The 16552-nt window shown below is 39.4% G+C and overlaps 1 protein-coding gene across 8 annotated transcripts in view; it reads left to right on the top strand.

Annotated features, from left to right (window-relative positions):
• C6H8orf34 (chromosome 6 C8orf34 homolog) overlaps positions 1 to 16552 on the top strand; it is a 386935-nt gene that overhangs the window by 327593 nt on the left and 42790 nt on the right. Inside the window, exon 11 of one of the 8 annotated variants that reach the window (XM_060385863.1) lies at positions 905 to 1081. The exons of the other annotated variants lie outside the window; for them this stretch is intronic. Within the exon in view, the coding sequence (XP_060241846.1) occupies positions 905 to 1066 (162 nt within the window). The 3' untranslated portion in view covers positions 1067 to 1081. Of the gene's footprint in view, positions 1 to 904; positions 1082 to 16552 lie in introns of those variants that run through there. 8 annotated transcript variants of the gene reach the window in all.

The raw sequence follows: 16552 nt of genomic DNA, 5'->3' as shown, positions 1-16552 counted from the left end.
CCCTAGAGAACATGAGGTGGTCTCTGACCATGTCAGACAAGTGGATTTTAGTGAAGAAATATTGGCCCATAATTTTAATTCATAAAGCATTTTAACACCAATTTAAATATTGTTAGAATAAATTGAGAAAAGTGCTAAGAAGGGTGGCTATTTAGTTTTTTCATATTTACTCAAGATTGCCTTGAATGCTTAGAATGAAGTAGTCCAAGTGGGCATTCAGACAGCCAATAAATAACAATAGTGGACCCACTGGGTGCCCACCAGTGTAGAAGCATTGTGGTCCCAATTATAACAAGGCAGACATTTTGTCCTAGGGGGCCTGGGTAATGAAATGAATGTGCACTTTGTCCAGCCTAGGACCCCACTGGGGCAACAATAGTAAAGAAAGCTGCCAATCTATAAATCTCACATATATGTTTAATCCTCTATTACGCAACTATAAAATTTGATCCCCCTTTCTCAGCCCATGTGGACATTTTATGTGTTTTCCTGTGGTCCATTGTTTTGCAGCAGCAAATTCCTAAGCTAAGTTAAAATCAGGGCAGAAACACAGGATGATTCTCTCTGGAAACTGAATTCAAGCCGCACTGCTTAGTCAGCAGTCAACTTGGCCAGGAATATCAGGTCTGAATATCCTCTCCAGAACCAAGTGATATATGAGCATATTTACATTACTTCTGAGAAATCAGGGAGTAAAGCACCATTATTTAGGACTATCTATCTTTAATTATGCTTTTTGTAGTCTGCTAGCTTTATTCCAAGTGCTGGCAGAAGCTGTTGGAAGGGTTGTGGCGGCTTGCTGTCTGCGTGGGAAACCGGGGCCTTTAGAACTGTACTTCTCCACCCCAGGCAGAGACCATTTACAGCATGAGCTTAGACTTGAACCTTTTTTATTTGCTTGTAGGTTCATCTTTTATCTGGTGTGCTGTGCTTACCGGGGAGACTCCGTCACTCAGTGGATGGAAGCAATCCTAGACATAGTAGTAAAAACAATCAAAGTTACATTTCCCTGATTCTGAAGAACAAGGCTACAGTTGCACCCCTTATTGTCTTTCTTGATAATTAAGCTGAAAATACCTCTAACACACAGTACTCAAGATTTCAAAGGAAGTATGTTTTTCCCAAAACAATGGTGTTGAATTATGTTTATTGAATTAAACAATCTTATTTGTATTTTTTGAGTTATACTGTTTGTTTCTATGGCTGATTTCTCTTTTTCTTTTTATTGAAAATAGACTTTTTTAGATAATATATTCTGATCAAGATATTTCTCCCCCAGCTCCTTAGAGATCCTCCTCCTCTCTCCACCCACCCAACTCCATACCCTTTCTTTCCCTCCCTCATTAGGAAACAGACAACTAAAAATCAATCAATCAATCAATCAATCAATAAATAAACCAAAATATGAGAAAACAAACAAACAAACCCAAAGAAAAGAACCATCTCCAGATACAAAGACTCATACATCCACACACACACAAACCCCTTAAAAACACAAAACCAGAAACTATAATATATAAGATCTTTACAGATATATATGATATATATATATATGATCTGTAAGGAAAATAAATACCTAGACAAATTATTATGAGGTAAAAACACTTCAAGAACACCACTGAGTTGATTTTGTGCTGGCCATTGACTGCTGGGTGTGGAGCCTGTCCTTAAATGTGGTTTGTATGCTCAGTGAGACCCCATTGGATGAAAGTAATCTTTCTTTTCTTCTGGGTTGCGATGGGTGCTTATGTCCACTGCCCCATTCAGCACTGGGACCTCATCTGGCTTAGACCTGTGCCGGCCCTGTGCATAGGGCCACAGTCTCCATGAGTCCATATGAGCAGCAGCCCTGCTGCGTCTAGAAGGCCTAGTTTCTACCGTAAATTCATTCCCACGGGCTCTTAAACTCTTTCTGCTTCCTCTTCTGCAAAGATCACCAAATAATGGGGGAGAAAAAGCCCCAGTTAGAAATCTCACCACAAATGAATTCTTCATTGTCATGAATGGGTTACATCTAATTGAGCTGTTGGCTAAGGGGGGCCCCATGGAAATCCCCAAACAATCCAGGCTATTAACAAAGGCTTTTGGTTATTCTCCAAACAGCCCCATGGCTGCAGACAACACCTATATAACACATTGAACACGAAGTTGAGCTGGTGCCTACCTAAAGCTTTCAGCCCTGCTAATGACGGCTCATGCTACTGGAAGGTACTCTGTGTGCTACCAGAAAAAAAAAAGTGAACCCCAAACCAGATCTAAATCCTTCCGTTTACAATGATGACCCCAACTGCATGATATGCTGGTGTAAAAGTGACAGAAAACTTGTAGGAGTAACCAACCTTTATCTGGCTGGATTTAAGATGTTCCGTGAAATACAGCATGGTACAGCTCTGGTAACCAAGAACCTGAGACCCCATAGGCCGTGGACATAGGGAAAATCCAAATACTAGTTCTAAAGGAACGTTGCAAAGAGGCGACTCCTAGTGGCATTCAGCTATACTCATAGATTGGTGTCTTCCCCAGCCAGCAACAGAGAAACTTCCTCCTGACAATATTCAGAGAATGAAGGACCCTGGAGCATACATTCCTAAATAAAATTAACTATTAAAGGAAGTAATCTTAAAAATGTGATTTGTCTTAGAAGAATCCATTACACACATGTTACCTCTTTACGCAGCTTTATTTTTAAAAGTAATGCATAGATATTTGCACATATACACATTACACATGAGCTATATTCTTAATTAAAATTATGTAAAGACACATATGAACATCGCACACATATATACATACATTTACACACAAAAGTGACAATCTTCTTAATTATTCTAATCAAGCATTTTGCTTGCATAATCAGATTATATTTTAACCCATTACAACACGTTCATCTTAAGGAGAGACAAATGGTAAGTAACCAACCTAAAATGCAGTTAATATCTACTAAATTTTCAAGTGGTGTGTTAATGTCATTCATTGGAAAGAAGGTCTAACTTTCTTTAGGTGAAGCAGAGAATTTAGGGAAAATATACACTTTTGAATTTTTTTTTTTTTTTTTTTTTTTTTTTTTTTTTTTTTTTTTTTACTCCTCGTCTGGTTACTCCCATTGTTTCAGCTCCCTCCATTCTGTACTTAAATCACTGTTCCTGCCAAAATACGTGAAAGCCCTCAGGGTGAAGACCTAATTTTCTCAAGAGTTTATCAAACCTGAGAAATTAATTTCTCCATCTTCATTATAAGATATACTCCTACTTCACCCCTTGAAATATTGCCCTTTTTAATATTTGCCTGAGGAAATTAATCCTTTATTATTTGTTAAGCTAGAAGTCACTTTCTCCAATGGAGATACCAGGCAAGAGAAAACTTTTATCCCTTATGGCCCAAAATACTTGCCTCTAGACCTATAACCAGAGTTAAGCCTAAGCAGGCTCCTAGAGGAGAGAAAGTGTACTCCATGAGGAGGTTCATTACACTATTAAAGAGTTCAATGAGTTGTCAAATTCATTCAAGTAGAAGTCTGGGGAATACATATGTAGGGGAATGGATTTAAGGATGTGGAATAATGGGGAAAGAGACAAAAACCTGGATCAAGCCGAGTTTAATATTATAGGCCCGCTGAGAAGAGATGTTAGATTTAATATGGGAGTTCACACAGTTAAAATAAAAGGAGTCAAAAGTTTGTTTGAATGGTTGGCTGAAGCATTTTTCAGAAGATGGCCTATGGAAAAGGAGTTGGTGGTGCCTGCTATCCCTTGACTTGGTGGTGATGAAAGGATTATAAGGCATGGGGGAAATTCCAGTGCTAGAGTGGGTACACTAAAATCTAATTCTCCACAGTGTGTGTGGGGGGGGCAGTAAACATGCTCTTTACTAATTCTATAAGACACAAAAAGGTGAAAGAGCATCAACACACTTGAAGAATTTTGTTGTCTCCCTTTTTCTTGTGCGGCTGAACAGTATAAGTGCAATGGATGAATCAGGATGGATTAAATGTGATGGGTTTAATTGTGCCCTGAAGTAGCAAGGGCTGGTGACAGCCCTGAATTGACAAAGGCAAAGTGACTGTAGTTATCACATGGACTGCATGGACAAAGCAATGTCTGAAATGGTCTAACCCATAATGGGCAGTACAGGCAGTGTGAATTTTATGGTGGCATGACTCGTATGAACCTTTTGTGTTTCCAGGCATGAAATAGATAAGAAGCCTACTGAATTTTTGTTTGATTTGTATGAGGGGGAAAAAAATTCTCAAACAAATGAAAGGTTCCATTGGATCGTGACAAAAGAGTGTTTCAGCCCACGAATAAGTTTCCAGACTTGAACCACTTTGCTGTTTAGAGCCCCTTAATTGAAGGAATGGTCAGGTTGCTCTGAAGAAGGACTGTGATAAAATACCTAAGAGATTTCCTGTTAGCCTTTCTCCAGTCCTTCTCCAGAGGGGCCTAAGGCCTTTTACAAGGGTAACTGTACACTAGGGGAAAGGAAACAATCAGACTTTCTGGGAGTTATTGGATACTGGTTCTGAATTGACATTGTTTTCAGGAGAACCCAGGAAACTTTGTGGTTAAATTAGGGACTTTAAAAGGTCAGGTGATTAACGGAGTTTTGGCTAAAGTCTGACTTACAGTAGGTCCAGAGGCTCCCTGAACTCATCCTGTGGTTATTTTCCTTGTTCCAGAATGTATAATTGGGGAAAATATACTTAGAAGTTGGCAGAATCCTCACATTAGTTCTCTGAGCTGTGGCATGAGGACTATTATGGCTGGAAGGCCTAAAAGGAAACCTTTAGAGTTGCTTCTTCCAAGAAAAATAGGAAATCACAAGCAGTATCATATCCCTGGAGCAATTGTGGGAATTAGTGCTGTTATCAAGGACTTGAAAGATTCAGGGTTGGTGGTCCCTACCACAACTCTTTTTAACTCTCCTCTCAGGCCAGTGAAGAAGACAGATGTATCATGGAGAATGGCAGTTGGATATTGAAAACTCAGTCAAGTAATGACTCCAATTACAACTACTGTACGAGGCATGGTGTCTTTACCTGAGCAGATTAACACATCTCTCTTACATAGTGCATCTACTGATTTATCAAATGCCTTTTTCTCAGTATCTATCTATAAAAAACACCAGAAGCAACTTGATTTCAGTTGGCAAGGTTAGCATTATACTGTTACAGTTTTACCTCAAGGATATATTAACTCTCCAACCCCGTGTTAAAACTTAGTTCAAAGGAATCCTGTTCATATTTCTCTTCCACAAAATACCACATTGGGTGCACTGTATTGATGACATTAAGCTGAATGGACCAAGTGAGCAGGAGGTAGCAACCACTTTGAACTTGTTGGCAACAGATATCCACATCAGAGAATGGTAAATAAATCCAACCAAAATTCCAGATCTTCTACCTCACTGAAATTCTTAGGAGTCCAGCAATATGGCACATGAGATATTCCTTCCAAGATGAATCATGAGTTATTGAACCTGCTCCTCATTACCAATAAGAAATAGTATGTTTAGTGGGCCTATTTGGATTCTGCAGAAGGCACACTTCTCACTTTGGTGTGTCATTGTGGCCCATATAGCAAGAAGATCAGAAAGCTACTATGTTTTGGGGGCCTGGAACAGTAGTAGATGGCTCTTAAACAGGTCCTAGCTGTTGTGTAGGCTATTCTACTACTTAGGTTGTGTGATCCCGAAGACCTGATGGTACTTGAGATGGTGTCACTGGCAGATAAGGATGTGGTTTGGAGCCTTTGGCAGGCTCTTATAGGTGAATCAAAGAAGAGACCTCTGGAATTTTGTATCAAGGTTCTACCATTATCTGCAGACAGCTGTGCTCCCTGTGAAAAACAGCTCCTGGCCTGCTATTGGGTCTTAGTGGAAACTGAATACATATGTTACCATGTTACCATGCAACCTAAACTTCCCTCCATGAGCTATGTGTTATTCGATTATCAAGTATAGAGTAGGTTGTACACAGAAACAATCCATTACCCAAATTCAAGTGCTATATATGTGATTGGGATGGAGCAGGTCCTGAAGGCACAAGCAAGAACTTAGACAACCCTAAAAGACACTAGAGAAGGGAGATCTTCATAGTGGGTACAACTTTGGGCAGGACACATGGTCTTACATTTTATCTGGAAGGAGAAGTGGCCAGATGTGATAGTTCACTGATTAACAAGCTGTAGTCAACGGATTTTCTGGATGGTCAGGAACTTGGAGAGAGCATGATTAGAAAATGGATGAGATGCTCCTCAACTGAGGAATGGATAAAGAAATTGCAGTACATTTACACAATGAAATACTACGCAGCAATTAAACACAAGGAAATCATGAAATTTGCAAGCAAATGGTGGGATCTAGAAAAGATAATCCTGAGTGAGGTATCCCAGAAGCAGAAAGACACACATGGTATATACTTATTTATAAGTGGATATTAGACATATAGGATAGGATAAAAATACTAAAATCTGTACACCTAAAAAAAGCTAAGCAAGAAGGAAGACCCTGGATAAGTTGATCAACCCTCACTCAGAAAGGCAAATGGGACGGGTATTGGAAGAGGGAGAAAACAGGGAACAGGACAGGAGCCTACCACAGAGGGCCTTTGAAAGACTCTCTCTACCCAATAGGGTTTCAAAGCAGATGCTGAGACTCATAGCCAAACTTTGGACAGAGTGCAGGGAATCTTATGAAAGAAGGGAGAGATAGAAAGACCCGGGGGAGACAGGAGCTCTACAAGGAGAGCAATAGAACCAAGAAATCTGGGCCCAGGGGTCTTCTCTGAGACTGATACTCCAACCAAGGACCATTGATGGAAATAACCTAGAACCCCTGCACAGATGTAGCCCATGGCAGCTCAGTGTACAAGTGGGTTCCCTAGTAATGGGAACAGGGACTGTCTCTGACATGAACTCAGTGGCTGGCTCTCTGATCTCCTTCCCCAGAGAGGGGGTGCAGCCTTACCACACCCCCACAGAGGAAAACAGTGCAGTCAGTTCTGATGAGACCTGATCGGCTAGAGTCAGATGGAAAGGAAGAAGGAGCTCTTCTATCAGTGGACTTGGAGAGAGGAAGAGAGGAGGTGAGGGAGGGAGGGTGGATTGGGAGGGAATGAGGGAAGGGCTACAGCCAGGATCCAAAGTGGATAAACTGTAATTAATGCAAAAAAAAAGATTAAATTAAAAAAATGGATGAGAAAGACATCTGGAGAAGAAATATGCTGGTAGATCTCTCCAAATGGGCAAAGGTTGAGAAGACACTTATATCCCATATAAATGCTCATCAACAGGTGACTCCAGCAGAGGAAAATATCAATAATGAAGTATATTGAATGACACATTCTATGGACAGTTAGCTGTCTCTTTCCCTTGTCATCTCTTTCATCACTGGGCCCATGAGTGAACATGGTGGCAAAGATGGAGATTAAACATGGACTGGTCAACATAGACTTCCGCTCAATATGTCTGACCTGGCTACAGCTGCTGCTGAATGCATTATCTGCCACCAGCAGATCATTGAGCCCCAAATATAGTATCTTTCCCTTGGGTGACCAGGTGGTAGATAAACTACATTAGACCACTTTCTCCATAAAAAAGAAAACACATTGTTTTTATTGTAATAGATGCTTATTCTGGTTATGGATTGCTTTTCCTGCACATAACGCATCTTCCAAGCTCACCATCTGTGAGTTACAGAATGCCTTTATCTATCACTGTGGTATTCCACACAGTATTGCTTCTGGCCAAGGAACTCATTTCACAGCCAGAGTTATGAAACAGTGGGCCTGTGATTATGGAATATACTGGTCTTACCATGCCCTCCTTATCCTGAAGAAGCTGTCCTGATAGAAAGATAGAATGCCCTTTTTTTTTTTTTCAATGCAGTTTATTCAGGAACATTGAACATTCCTCGGACCCTGGGGAAAGCCAGCCCACAGCTTAAATAGCCTCTGGGTAGCCAACCCAGGCGTGCCACGTGGGCAATGCAGATAGGTCCACATACATGGAAGCAAGCCCGATCCTCGGCCTTAGCCAAATGTGGAGTTGTTCGTGACAGAGAGCACTCACCATCGGGAAGGTGGAAGGTGGAAACCAGCTCCATCTTTAAGGCATAGCATTCCGCAGCTCTCTACAGTTCCCCCTTTTTGTTTTAGACGCATCAGGCAAGAGTAGAGGTCTGATCTCTGATATTAGAAATAAATTGGGACTTTGTACAGATGTTCATTTAGGTGTCATCCACCCAAAGAGCATCAGACCCGTCCGATACCTTTTAGAATGCCCTTTTGAAGTCACAGTTACAGTGCCAACTAGGTGGCAGCAGCTTGGAGGGCTGGGACAGAGTTCTTCAAAGGACAATATATGGCTTGAATCAACATATAATATATGATAAAATTTCTCCCATAGTTTAAGATCCATGGGTCTAGGAATCAAGGGATAAAAAGGGAATAGTTCCATTCACTATTGTCCTTAGTGATACAGTAGGAAATTTTTCTTTACTTTCTCTTCCTAAACCTAAAGTTCTACTGTCCTGGAAGTTTTAGTTTCAGAGTGAGGAACACTCCTGCCAAAAGACACAACAGACATTCCATTGAATTGGAATCTCAAACTTTCCTCTGCCCTTTGGGCTTCTTAACCCATCAGACAAAGAAAGGAATAACAGTGTTAAAAAGCAGTGATTGATCCAGATTATCAAGGCAAAATTGGATTGTTCCTCCACAACAGAGATAAGAAACATCATGTCTGCAGTGCAGGAGATCCTTTGTGTCATCTCTTGGTGCCACCACGTCCTGTGATTAAAGTCAATGAGAAACTACAACAGCTTAATCTAGGCTGAATGACAAATAGAACAGACCCTTCAGGAATGAAGGTATGGGCTCCTCTTCTAGGAAACGAACCAAGACCTACTAAGGTGCTTGCTGAGGGCAGAGGAATATGGAAAGGGTACTAGAGGAAGGTAGTTATAAGTACCAGCTAAAGCAGGTGACTGAACCCAGGGTTATAACTGACATGTGTATTTCTGTTGTGTTAAGAATGTGATTGCAATAGATATTTGTATTTTCTTCCTTGATTTCCTTATCATGTAATGTAGCATTATTACTGTTATAAGAGTCATTACTGAAAAAAAAAGAGTCATTACTGTCATTACTGCAAGAGCAAAGGACACTCAGGTAGCAGTTTACATACATGACAAGGGAGGATAGCAAGCCATGGTGTTGAAGATTATAATCAATACTGTTGTCAATTACCCAGTGCCCACCACTGTGATTTACTGAGACGATCCTTATTTTTTCAGTCTAACATATTTTTTATTTTTATTCTCTTTATAACCCAAACCTGAGCGATTTGGAGAGTTCATTTGACTTGTTTCATGTGATAGATGACAAATAAAAACATCCAGACCAATAGTCTTTCCATTTATTTGAGGAAACTACACACCATTCTGATGTTTATCATTCCTTCTCCTAGGGAAAAAATGAACAAATTTATCTGTTCATGAATTTCTGTGACATGTTTTAAATTCTAAGACTTCCCATTTGATGACTCGCAGGATTCTCTTTCCCGGAAGAGATGTTCTACAAATTACTTGGAGTTCACTTGTCTGTCACACTAATAATTTGCATGTAAGTTTATTGTAAATACTTGTTGGCTAGAAGCAGTGAAAATTAAAAGAGGAAAACAATATTACAAAGGCGAAGTAGACTTGGTGCTCAAGGACAGCATTAGATCAAACTCCGTGTCCAAACCTTTACTTTGATATCATGGTTGACTTCCTTCCATCTTCTAGAGAGACCACAGGCTGTGGACTTAGACCTGACTGCTCCTCCACAGTTTCTTAGTCTCAGGTTCTTAGTTTCAGGTACAGTGGAGATGACAGCACATCAGAATGGCTGTGAGGCCTGAATGAAGCTGGACGTGTCTGCTGTGTAGTGAGTGCTGGGAAAGGCTCTTTCCTTTCCCTTCATCTGGACAATGCAGCCAAATCATGTCTGTCTTAAAACCCTTTCATTCCCTTCTCCTAAACTAAATTCAGTACGATTTTAACTCTAGGTTGCTGACTAGCCCTTCTCCTTAGCACCAAACTCATTTTTGAAGCCCAGCTTTGGAATGCTGGGAGCAGCTTGAGCTGTGTAACAGGAACTGTTTCAGAGAAGTTTAGTATTAGAACAGGGAACAACTTTTTCCTTGGTGAAGAGCGCCTTTCATAGCCCACTGCCCTCAGATTTAAAGCACTATTTCCTGAATCTGCCCGATCCTATCTGCATTTTTTTTTATTGGTCTAACCACAATGTTGTCTACTCATTCTGATGGAAAATTCTGTCTCCCTGAATATCTCACCTGCAAAACTTAATATGGCCCCGTGAATTAAGAAAGTACTTTGTTTTTCTCTATTTTTTTAAATCTTCCTTTAGTTATGTTATTGCTCTTTCAGTAATAATTTTTCCTGATAAGAAAGAATAGAAGGAAGGAAAGAAGGAAGGAAGGAAGGAAGGAAGGAAGGAAGGAAGGAAGGAAGGAAGGAAGGAAGGAAAGGAAGGAACCTTTCTTCAAGCATTCCTATGTAGTCTTATTTTTCATTTTGTCTTGTCTTCTTCCCACACACCAAACCTAAAGATGCTGCTGTCTTCATCAGCTAACTACTACATAACCATCAATGATATACAGCGTATAATACCCTCATAAGTGATATCTACTATTGAAATTTCTATTCTTCAGCTGAGGAAATAGCTCAGCCACTCTCAGACCTGACTTTGGGTCTTCATTCAAAACTGCATGGTTGTTGCTGGTGCTGGTCACCCCCATACTAGAGGCATAAAGGAGGATCCTGGGAGTTTTCTGGCCATGTAGCATACCCAATTATTGAGTTTCCTGTGTACTCAGAGACCCTGTCTCAAGGCAATGAGGTGCAGAACTCGGAAGAACACACTCTCATCTCCACATGCACTTCCATGGGTATGTGTGCTGTCTTACATATAGGCATGCAGCATATGCACACATACCACACACACAAATAATACAGGAAATATTATAAAATGCCTTACATTTTTTACCAATGTTCTCAGTCAAGACTCTGGAAGATTCCTTGATCAGTTTGATCTGTTTGTGGGCTTCCAGGAGCATCCTGCAATTGTAAAAAGAACACTTTCTCAGGGACCGGGGATCCTTGAAAGTATTGAGGTTGGCTTTTCATGACTTGGGTTTATTGGGTTGTTTAACTAGCTGGCAGTGACCTTATGATGAGCAACCTTGCAATGCTGGTTGAAGTTTTAGACATTGCTGAATAGTTTTGTCTGAATTTGATTATCAAAAAGCACCCAACATTCGAAGTGCTCATCTGAAAGAATATAACGTGAAGCGACGCATGACATAAACATTATTCTTTTCTCTGGAAGTATCTTCTAGAACTAGCAGGGTTTTTGTTTGTTTGTTTGTTTTGTTTTGTTTTTGGCTCTTCTATTTCTGTTCCTAGCTGTTTTCCCAAAACGCAAACACATGCAAAAACATTGTAATGAACCTCAATACTCACTTATGTTCAGTAAGACCTCAAAAGATACTTGCTTTGAACGTGTTTCTCCAGGCAGGCATACCTTCATGAGAATAGAAGATATCTTCTTACTTTCTCTGATGTGGTTTGGCCCTTTTCAGGGTCCCAAAGCAAGATTTCTTCTGTACAGCACATTAAGTCCACTTCAGGATGAAGAGTTAACAGAAGCATTTTCCCTTATAGAACAACCTGAGACTCTGGTCTTCAGAGGAGCAAGCGCTTTAGACCAGAAAAGAAAAACTGTGCTGGATCAGAAACACTGACCTTCACCATTCACAGCTGAGGAACTGTCCCAGATTGTTTCTTTAGGATGTCATGTCTGGCATGGCTTCATGGTCTTGTCCTTTACATGCTTACTCCACTGATTACTTTGTAATTCCTCACCTCCGAAATGAATTCCTAGCAGGTTTGTTTCTCAAATACATGCTACATTCTTTTTTGGACTAAACTATTTTTAAGTGAAAGTTCAAGATTCTACTGATAGGATCTAGACAACAATATCCCCAGTTAGAGGAATAAGATAGTAAAGATGCCTTTGTAAGCTACTTCCTCCATATCCTTCCCCACTGTACTTCATCTCTAAGTTTTATGTACTATCCCTGATAATGATGCAAACCACCCAGCCTGTTCTGGAGAAAACTGTTAATTTTAAGCTCTTCACAGAATGGCCATTGAGCTTGTGGACCTAAGGCCTCTTTTTGGTAGAAAATTTCAATTGGTTTCTTTCCTTTAGTTTTATTCATATAGCTTGCTTTTTGTGTAATTTTTGTTTACCTAAGATCTGGTGACAATTATCCAACACACAATAAATGTAGTCGATTTTAAATGTCTATCTCTGTCTTGTACTCAGACGTATTTTTCTGCTTCTTTATAGATATAAAATATGATGTGCTTCCTTATTCCTTGCCATTAGATGCTTCTTGAATTTGTACTTTCGAATTTAAAACAGTGAAAATCTTTTTTCTTCTAGCCACATTCTCTGGTGTTTTCTCCATTAAAGTAGAAATACATGTTTCTTAGAATAGTCCTCATTCATTCAACATCAACTGTGAAATGAGTCAGCTGCCAATGTCAGTGGTAATGAGATGACCATGCCCACCCTCTTTGGGGGAGATTCAGTTGTGTTCTTAGATGATCCCAAGGCCGTTTCTGTTCATGTGACATGAGGAAGCTGTGTAACCAAGCAGAGATATTTGATCAGAGCTTTACCATGTATGTGTTAGGTACCGGGGTACATTCACAAATGATCCCAAACCTATTTGGAGAACTGTCCTTAATCCATTAGCTCCTACAGATGAAATCTAGATCTAAGGAGTAGAGAGTATCTGTTGTAGTGTGTGAAGGAGCTTTGGGTCAGGCAGGCAGAGGTAGCCACTGCTCTGGGGTACAATTTTGAATGTTGAGTAAAGGGGTAGGGAAGGGTAATGGAGTCAACATTTCTAGCCTCTCTATCTGCTCCATCAGTGTGGGTCTCAAAATCTGTTTCAAATATTCAAGCGATTCCAAACCTGAAACTGGTTGTCCAACTTTGCCTGGCAGTTGGGATGCATTTTGTATTACAAGTCTTGGCAATGTGACACTTGTTTAATCTTTAAAAAAAAATCACTTTACAGCTTAGTCCTGCTTTGGCTTGAGGTGCCAGGGTTGGTTGATAACCCTTGGTTGCATCCCCTTCTCTGAGAAAGAGGGGAGAAATGGGAGGCTTAAGTGTGGGACTAGGAGGAAAGGAGGGAGGAGTGTTGGTATCAAGCTATAAAGATTTAAAAAAAAGATTAAAATCAAAAGCTGGAAGAGAGCATCTACCTCCTGGAGCTGAAGTGTTATAGGCGGTAGTGAGCCATTTGGTGAGGTGCTGGGAATCTAACTTGGGTCCTATGAAAGAACAAGATACAATCTTAACCACAGAGCCATCTCTCTGGCTCCTGGTCCCCATATTTATTATTAAAGTGATCAATATTATGAGTTATTATTCCATTCTTGTCAGGTGCCATATGGACACAATTTCATTTGATTTTCACAGTGACCCTAGACAACATGGTTCTGTCATTAATTACAGGTAAGGAAGCTTTGATTCAGGCCTAGGAGATTATGTGAAGAAGGGGTTGGACATTTGTTTGTGTGACCCCACATGAAAGCCTGATTTCTCATCTGTCTCATATTCTTCAAGAACAGTCCAGATCCAGGCTCGCTCTGATGATCAGTTTATATCAACCCCACATTAAACAGAAGAAACAAAGGTCAGGGGTGGATAGTAAGTGGATGCCCTGGTTTATATGGACCACCTCACCCTGCAAATGATAGCAAAAATTCTAGCACGTTTTCTGACTCACTTGGAAGTTACTTTGCTTGGACAGTTCTTTATACTTCTGTAAATTTTCCTCTAGCAAGCCACAGTTCTGTTAGTGATGTTTATTGGAATTAGCTATCAAATTGTAAAAGGCTATATCATCCATTCTTACATTTTATTTATTATTTGATTTGCAGCTTACTCTATAAATATTATTCTCTATGGACTACTTACAATGGAAAAATAATCCTTTTTCAGGGAAATGTGTTAAGGATTAAAATGAATTTTTTACTTTAATAGTACTCCTGTATTGATAGCGAGAGCAAGGCTCCCTTTTTTGCAATCCCAGCCCTTGTGAAGGGAAAACAGGAAGAATGTAAGTTTGAGGTCTGCCTTGGCTACAGCTAAGACATTTTCTCAAAACAGACAACAAACAACTTCTGTTTTCTTGGGCTCGGAACTGTTTACAAGTTAGTTAAAATAATGTTTCTTACTGTTTTCATTACTCTTTCTTTTTTGTTGTACATTAAATAATAAGCAGATGTATCTGGCATATGAAATTCATGTTTTTTTGCTACTAAATGCTACTAAAAAATCAGAGAGACATTAAAAATAGCAAACACAAAATCAAGTTTGATGTACGTGTTAATAGAACTGTTTCCCTAAATGCAGAAAAATATCTGATGATATTATTTACCTAAAATATCAATCACAATTTAAAATAAGAACAACATAGACTGAGAACCCCAGAGACAAGAACCCCTGTTATCTTAGGAGATTTTATATTTCACGTATCAGTTTTCCTCCACATTCCCATTTGAGTCTCAGTTCAGGAAGCTAGTCATTTCAGCCATTTGGTCATTTTGCAAGGCACAGGTTAATTTAATTTCAAAAGAACACATGGTGTGTTTGGTTTGAATTATGAAGCTCACATTCATATTTTAATGACCTCTAACAATTTATCCAGATACTTTGCAGATTCCAAAGTGACATCTATTGATTTTCTTTAAAGCATAATGGAAGAGAATTTTAAAGGTTTGAAGATTTCAAAAAGTAAAAATTCAAATTGTCAAATGGTTTTTATGAGGTCAGTGCTATAATTAGGTTACCCACAAGATTAAATTAGCACACCAAGAGTGCTTCTCCCTCTTCTAGATATTTGACTGACATTTACCACATTACACAGACCAAAGGCTTGGGGACATGATCATGAATAATACCCACCAACAAGCACAGCATGATAATATCTCATCCTAATGTTTTACAGCTTTCACTTGGGTCTTTCAATCCATCTACAAAATACAGGTTAACATCAGAAATACATTTCTATTTATTTTAAAATATATTTTGTTATAAAACTTAGTAGGTATACTGAAAAATTCCTGAAATCAATACTTGCTTTAACTTATCATCGAGAGAAAACCACAGAGGTTAAGAACTTGAACTTTACCTGATAGCTATGGCCTGCACCCTGCTTAGAGCCTGCTCCTCCTAACATAGGTTCTAACCCGTAGCACATAAGTTTCCAATGTAAAAGATTTCTCCCCTAGAATGCACCTCTGGACTCTGTAGCTGACCTTTGTCATTTTTAGGGAATCAAATATTTCTTTCAACTCCTTTGCTGGAAATGTCTCATCTGTCTGTGCTATTTTGTTATAGCATACCTGCTAAAAGCTATAGGAATATTTTCTTGAGGCATAGCTGTTTTTTTTTTTTAATTTGTATATATTTCTAGGTTCAAGTTCTCCATTCTCCATATAGTTGGTCTTCCTTGCCTATTTTTAATGTTTCCTACTTCACCTAAAATGCTGCCTTTTAAAAAAGACCTCCTTTTAATTTTTTTTTTCTTAAATTTCAACCTGAGACATGTTGTTCCCTCCTCCCCAGGGGAAAATATTTCATTCAAATAAAACAGGTGTAAAATGAGTCACATCTTTTTATTCACTCGTGGAGGTCACCCTGCCCCCAGATACAGAGCATATCATTCCTAGTACACCCTGTTTTGTTTTCATTGCATCAAAGGAAAGCGAACCGTGAAAGTGCTTTCCCTACTTGAGTAGCCATTTTTAAGAACAATAAAATGGTTTAAATCCTTTAAAAGTGAACATTCTCAATAATAATCATTATTCTCATCATTGTCCTTGCTCATTTCTATGATTATTAAATGACCTCTTGAATATGACCTCAAAGACTTGGAAGAAAGATGTAAGTCATTTTAATTTAGAAGCTGGTTATTTGCGTAGCAATTGAATATGTCTTTGTATCCTTCTTTAAACTTTTTAAAATTCATTTTTTATATGTGAGCATTCCGCCTGAATGCATATATGTTCATGCGGTGTCCCAGCAGAGAAGAGAAGAGGGCACTGATGCCCTGCAACTAGAGTTCCAGGAGGTAATAGGTATGTGCTGGGAACTGAACCCAGGTCCTCTGCAAGAGCAGCAAGTGCTCTTAACCACTGAGCCACCTCTCCAGGCCCCATTTTCTTCTTCCGTAAGTGCAAGCTGGTTAAGCCTGAAGTTATTCCTTCCCAGAGCAGACACATCCTGCTATACTAGTCGCCCTCATAAGCAGAGTGAATCACAATCTCGGTGTCCTTATAGCACCACTGGTTTATGTTGTTGTTTTTTTTGGATTTTTGTTTGTAGTTTTAATCTCAGTCATGCTAAAGTGCTCAAGTATCTTCTCCACTAAATAAAGGTACTATTTGTGGGAAAAGATGTTCT

Source organism: Meriones unguiculatus, chromosome 6 (assembly GCF_030254825.1).
Source record: "Meriones unguiculatus strain TT.TT164.6M chromosome 6, Bangor_MerUng_6.1, whole genome shotgun sequence".
Lineage (NCBI taxonomy): Eukaryota > Metazoa > Chordata > Mammalia > Rodentia > Muridae > Meriones > Meriones unguiculatus.
This window is presented reverse-complemented; position numbering and strand designations above follow the sequence as displayed.